A 7,045-nucleotide genomic window follows, 5' to 3' on the forward strand; every position below is an offset into this window, starting at 1 on the left:
AGGTTTGTCTAACTATTTTGTAATATGGCTGGTACAAAAGATAAAACGTACAACAATGATCCAAGAATATCAAACATTAAAAGCCTTCTTGATTTTCAGGTTTGAAACTAGATCTTATTTTTTATAGAAAATACAGAACCATAAACAAACTTTTATCTTAATTAAGTCTTAATTTAAAAAATGCCAGTCATTCAAAAACAAATTGTTAGGCTTTTTGTGGTCACACATGATAATGATTTTATACATTTTATGCGTCTTAAATTTTCTGTGATGAAATGTAAACTGGCTGGTATATTATACCGTATTAGGTACACCTCTCATTTAGAAATTGTTGAAGTTTCATTATTTGTTTTTGTTTAGTCGACAGAGAAATATGATGAGGCCAAGAGGAAGTTAGAGACACATTGTGTCCTGTTGATTCAAGGAATGAGAGGCTCTGGAAAGGCTTACCTTTTGAAAGCGCTACTAGACTCCCTATATCAAAAAAATAAAGACCAAGCTTCCATTACCTGGATTATACCACCAGCATTTACCATTACAGAAGTAGAAGAGCAGTTAAACTTGTTTATTTCGGAGTTGAAATCCAACAACATGGTTTCTGACAGCAACACAGAAGTAGCAGAAGCCCTTGCAATATTAAATCAAAAAAAAATTTATTGTAATCTTGGTTTTTCATTGGTGACAAGTGAAGTTACGGATGCTATTAGACAAATTTTGGACAATTTATTTCGTACAAGTGAAAACAAATACATAAGAATAATTTGTGTATTGACCAGAGATGCAGTTCTTTATTCAAAACGGGAAATAGAAAAAACATTTTCCGATAAAGTTTGTGAGGTATTTGCTTGTTTCACAAGCAAAGATTCCATTAAGTATCAAAAATCATCAACAGATGACCAATGGAAGGACGAAAGTGAAACAGATTTTGCCAATCTAGCAAATTGCTTCGGCAATAACCCTGTTTGTCTTAAAGCCTCTTTGGAATACAAATCTTCAAAACAAGTTAGTTTAAAGTTAGTAATGCAACACATAGAATCAGACACTTTAATGTTTTATAAAAAATCTCTCAATGCACTTGCCAAATTACCAAACAGTGAAAAAAATCTTAACTCATTTAAGGCAATCTTTTCCAGTATAACAGACAATAATCTACAGAAGGATGTTAAGAAAACTCTAGAAGTTCTGTGTTTGTTACACAATGAAGACATACCTACTGAAATTATTAAGAAAATCTATGCAAAAATGAAGGAGGGTCCTGCATCTGATGAAGACCTTAATCATTTTTTTCAGGTTGTCAGAAATTTTTTTTCAATTGAAGTTACTGAACACTCAAGCATGTTAACTATCCCAAAATATTTTTTCTGTATTTTGTTAGCTTCCCTAGAACAAAAAGTTGACGTAGGTCATCGACTTTATGTTGGAATGCAAGTTGTCACAGGTTTATTCAGTCGAGACAATCGGTTATGGACAACTGATCAATTTCTGGCTGCAACACATATACACATAGAAAAGCTAGTTGGCCATGCTAAAAGGCATCTGGATGCCCAGTTTAAACTTAAGAATCAGACTCTAGAAGATTTTGTCACCTGGATGGGTATTTGCAAATTACATGCTCTTCTTGGACAAGCATTAGTTCAAACCAGAAAAGATGGAAGTTGGAAAGATGCACTACAAGTTGTTATTCATGGTGCTGAGCTAGTTTGGGGTGTAGTTGATTCTTACAGTACTTCAGGTTTCCTGTGTTTCCGATCCAAACAGGATAATGATGACATATTGGATTTCATCGAGGAGCGCAGTCCTGCTGATGCAGCCAAAACCATTGCTAAAATGTGCATTAAAGCTGGTAGAAAGATTGGCCTTAAATTTGTTGAAGAACATTGTAGGGCAAACATTGAAATAAATCAAAACAAGTTTGAGGATTTCATGAATAACTATGTGTTCCAGCATAACGACACCATCACTAAAGAGCAGGCTAAAAATAAATTAAGTTCAGTTGAAGAGGCTTACAAAGCTCAAACTCCGTACACTGAAGAACACTTAACTGTTTTAAGAGAAACGGGAAACTTGCTTTCATTAGAAGATTACCAGGTATCATTTTTGGCAGAGCGCTTGTGTGACTTTTTTCACATATATGGTCGACAAGAGTTATATGCTTGGAGGGAAATGCAACATTCCAAAGATCAACTTAAAAAAAGTCAATACTACAGAATGCTCTGTTATCACATTGCAAAGGAAATTAGTGCAAAAACTGGTGTATGTCTTCTCTATGAATTTATTGCAATAAGCAATTCACAGATCCCACGATCTCTACAAAACCGGTATCCAAAGGAATCTATTGGTGATCGCAGTAAGCGCCTTCAAGAAGCTTATGATCTAACCAAGAAGATTCTTGATGATCAAACAATTTATTTTGAAAGTGGCTTGTACATGGCCACTTACAGGTCAAATTATACAAAGCTTAATGCTTACAAATATTCTGTTAAGGCTGCAAATAAAATGCTTAAAGGCTTAAATTGTGATAAAATACCATCTGATGCAGTTTCTATTTGTAAGAAAATGTTTCAACTGGCAAAAAAACAAGTCGATCTTGACATGGGTCCAGCATGCTTGATCACTGCAGCTAAGTTTTTTGCCTCAACTGAAAATTATGAACAAGCATTCAACGCCTTTGAGTGTGGCTTTGAAACTGAAAAAGATGGTAAAATATTTGGAATTAACACTCACTTTGAACCAAGGCCAAATACACATGCATGGGCAGTTGCAAACTTTGCTCAGGCTGTACATGCCTGTGCCAAAGTTCCGCAGCAGGGTAACCAAGAAGTGACTGAACTCACTCGAAGGGCAAAACGCAGATGCAAGTCTGTGCGTACTAATAGCAGCAACCCTGTTCTTAAAAAGGAATGGATAGGCAAAATACAGTACTGGCTTCACTTGATGGATGATGACATCTCCGTGTAACAGTGTTTCTCATCCAAAAGACTAAGTGTTTTCAAATCTATGTTCCTGCACTAGTATGTGCATGTTTTTTATTGTGTGATTTATTAGTTGACTGGTTTACTATCTACCTATTTGGTTCTGAAATTAGACCACCCGTGAAATTATTATATGGGATTAGACATTTCAATGGGATACCAATACCTGATATTTTAGGAAGAAAGATTTTAGAACTGATACAAAATGACATCATTACTATGTTAAAACAAGCAAAATCAATTAAACTGAAAACAGTCCAGGATAATTATTTGTCAAGGTATTAGGGCTAAATTGGTGACCTGTAACCTATCTTTTGGGTAAATTTTGTATACTTAAAAATTTCATAATTACTTGTAACAGGTCTTCAAGGTAACATACATATTAGCGATTTAAAAACTATATCACGATTGTTTAGAAATGTAAAGCCAAACCAAAAAGCTCTCCTTAATTTTTAATTAAAATGTATGTGCTTTATTATATATTTTAGTAGTATGTCTGACCTTATTTTAATTAAGCGTAAAACGTTATTGCTATTGAACGCTGTTATGATCGTTTAAGTTAAGATATAGGCAAGTAAGGTAATTTACTCTTTTACATCAGGCTGTATTTTTGCAATCAACTTAGGACAGTATTTGTGATATTTCACATTATATGGCTATCTTATGGAATGTCCTGTTTTTCTATTTGTTTGTTTTCTCTTTTTTATCATTGTGTAATACTTCACATTCCATCTGGTTTTAATAAATACTGTAGGCTATATGGCAATTAAATGTTTTTAACTTGCAAACCTTTTCATATATGCCGTTTTTTCTATCTTGTTTTTGCTGTTATTTTTCACCTGTCAATTTAAAGGTGAATTTATGTTTGTGTGTGTGTGTGTGTGTGTATTATTATCTCCATTATTTGAAGTTCTTCAAATTATAAAAGGTTACTGCGATTGAATCAACGTCATCATTTTTATACAAATCAATAAATTTCCTACTGTAGTGTTTAATCCAACAGCAGCGTGACACTATATAGCACAAGAGCGACTGCGATGGAGATTAGCTGAGTCGAATGTCGGCTAGATTTGCCAGAACGGCCACGAAAGGAAATGAGTATCTAGGTGAAATATTTAACACTTTACCAGGCGAACACGCTATAATTACAAGCACAAACAGACATGCGTCGTTTCTCTACATCATTTCCTTCCTCCCTGGAAAACGAAAAAGGTCTCGAGCAGTTCGTTGGGCCGCGCTTCTTTAAAATCTTCCCAGGATCCGATCACGAGTCGACCAGCAACCGCAGAACATCGGACATTTGTGCAATATCGATCCAGCACGTATTGGAAATCGTGGTGTACAACAGAGCGAAAAATGTTCATGAATTCCTTGTCTTGGCGGCAAACGGACAATTCCAGAAATGGTACTTAAAAGGCACAATAAGCAACAATGCAAAACACTTTTGAATAGCCTATAATGCACAAAATTATCGTCTTAAAACGCAGTTCGAATTTCAAATCGCAAAACTGAAGTTAGTTGCTTAGAGTCTTTTGCTCCAGAATACCAATTAAAAGGGGGTAAGATGCTAATCTCAAAAACGCGAAAACAAATTACATCGCCTAGTCCACATTAGATGGGTTCCCTAAAGCAGACATAACTAGACGGGGGTGCGGTTGTTGTATATTTTGTCAGGGCGTATATTTTCGGGGCTTAGTGTTTATTTTTATTTTGTTTTAATTTTTTTTTTAAATTGATTTTATTTTTTTTATTTTTTATTTTTCAATTTTTATTTTTTCATATTCATTTTTCAATTTTAATTTTTTATTTTATACTTCTTATTTTTTAATATTTTGTATTTTGTAGTGCGTATTTTATATTATATATTTCATATTTTGTTTTTCATTTTCCTTAACTTGTTTCTGCAAGCAAAAACAGATATGGGCCGAAAACTTCCCCACTTAACTTATGGCTTTGATGCGAAAGGGGTTCAAATATGGCGTAGTATTTAGGGAATGATCGAAACATATATTTGATAAATAGAATTTACGTAGATAATGTGTATGGCCATTTTATTACATTTTGGCCAGCTTACGTGTTTGAAAAGCAAATATTATCATTCTCCTAAAGACTTAAAGTGGTTTAACGCCTATGGTTTGCAATACTTTTGCAAACTTTTACTCGGTAAATTTTTACCATGGCTTGGTCCGAGCAATCACTGTTAAAACAGGCTTTAAATCTGTAGTTTCAAACAATATGAAACACACTATTATGTGCCTAATACGCAAACTATTAAATCGAAAGTTTTGCTAGTTGTTTAGGCCTGATATTGGTATGTTGGTTGGAGCAACATGCACAACAGGTGCTAACAGAGAGGCGTACACTGCCTTAAGATTTCGCATTTAAATTTGCGGCGGTAAATACACCCTATTGACACTTAATTATTAGGCGAAGATTATCGCGAAATAATTGTTCGCCCCCAAAAATGCTGACGCTGCATTGAAAGCAAGCATTATAAATGATTCGCCGATATTCTGCTTTATTGAACATCTCTACTCGCAATGCTTCCCTCCGTTAATTGTACGTTGGGTGAAACTTTATTCACGGCCTTACCTCTTTGTATATTACCGCGACAATACGATTTGGAGAATATTGGAAAAATCGTATTTGGAGAATATTTGCTATTTGCACCTGTATAGTATGTTACTCCAATCCAACATATCAACACACAATTTTAAGTTGTGTAGGCCTGGTGTTGATATGTTGGATTAGAGTTGCCACCAGATTTCGCATTTAAATTTGCGGCGGTAAAATAAGTTGTTTCTTAACAGCATTAAGCAATTTTACTAAAGAGAAGCCTCGTTTTAAAATGCAAGTCGCACGAGCCCAGTTTAGGACGTGCCACTTCACACAATGAAAGTCTCACGCGCGGGACAATAAAGCCCAGCAGGCGGTGAGTCGCTTCGTCACTTCACAAGCTGGACAAAGCAAGCGAATATGAACGAATTCTGTATGAAAGTTTTTCTGCTGCTAGATGGCTGTCGTTAGCTACAAAGTGCTAAAACGCAATATTTCAGGTTTTTACCTCCCAAGCAAAGGCCCCTGGGGGTGCAGCCTCATAAACTTTTACAAAGCACCTACATACCACTCTACGCCATGTCTGAAAATTTGAAGGTTCTACGATGTCTACTTTTTCTAAAAAGCTTCGGACAAAAATCGGTCTGAAACATACCATAGGAAACCATAGGAAACCATAGGAAACCATAGGAAACCATAGGAAACCAAAAAAGAACTAGACGGGGGTGCGGTTGTTGTTTATTTTGTCAGGGGGTATACTTTCAAGGTTTAGTGTTATTTTTTTTTAATTTTTAATTTTTTTTTTTTTCAATTTTTTTTTTTAATATTTTTGATTGACTTAATTATTTATTTTTATTTTTCAATATTTTTATTTTTTAATGTTTTTATTTTTATTATTTATTTTTTTTATTTAGTTTTTTTTGATTTTTGTTTTGATTTTTAATTTTTTGATTTTTAATTTTTCATTTTTTATGTTTTATTTTTATTTTCATTTTTTTTTATTTAATACTTTTTATTTTTTAATATTTTGTATTGTGTATTTAATATTATATATTTTGTTTTTCATTTTCCTTAACTTGTTTCTGCAAGCAAAAACAGATATGGGCCGAAAAATTCCCCACTTAAGCCTTTGATGCGAAAGGTGTTCAAATATGGCGTAGATTTTGGGAAATGATCGAAACATATATTTGATAAATAGAATTTACGTAGATAGTGTGTATGGCCATTTTATTACATTTTGGCCAGCTTACGTGTTTGAAAAACAAATATTATCATTCTCCCAAAGACTTAAAATGGTTTAACGCCTATGGTTTGCTATACTTTTGCAAACTTTTACTCGGTAAATTTTTACCATGGCTTGGTCCGAGCAATCACTGTTAAAACAGACTTTAAATCTGTAGTTTTAAACAATATGAAACACTCTATTATGTGCCTAATACGCAAACTATTAAATCGAAAGTTTTGCTAGTTGTTTAGGCCTGATGTTGGTAGGTTGGTTGGAGCAACATGCACAACAG

At 34.0% G+C, this 7,045-nt stretch overlaps 1 protein-coding gene across 1 annotated transcript; it reads left to right on the forward strand.

Annotated features, from left to right (window-relative positions):
* On the forward strand, positions 1 to 3,966 carry LOC146133156 (uncharacterized). Its single transcript, XM_083396734.1, has 2 exons — positions 1 to 99; positions 361 to 3,966. Exons 1-2 carry the CDS (start codon positions 25 to 27, stop codon positions 2,956 to 2,958), a joined length of 2,673 nt encoding a protein of 890 aa, XP_083252860.1. The 5' UTR covers positions 1 to 24; the 3' UTR covers positions 2,959 to 3,966.
* The last annotated feature ends 3,079 nt before the right edge of the window (positions 3,967 to 7,045 follow it).

This window comes from Ascidiella aspersa, chromosome 9 (assembly GCF_963924565.1).
Source record: "Ascidiella aspersa chromosome 9, kaAscAspe10.2, whole genome shotgun sequence".
Classification (NCBI taxonomy): Eukaryota; Metazoa; Chordata; class Ascidiacea; order Phlebobranchia; family Ascidiidae; genus Ascidiella; species Ascidiella aspersa.

Bases quoted from the DNA above. Each gene is read 5' to 3' on its own strand.
- LOC146133156 (XM_083396734.1), top strand. From the start codon at position 25: ATGGCTGGTACAAAAGATAAAACGTACAACAATGATCCAAGAATATCA. The intron at 100-360 runs GTTTGAAACTAG...GTTTTTGTTTAG, and splicing joins AAAGCCTTCTTGATTTTCAG to TCGACAGAGAAATATGATGA.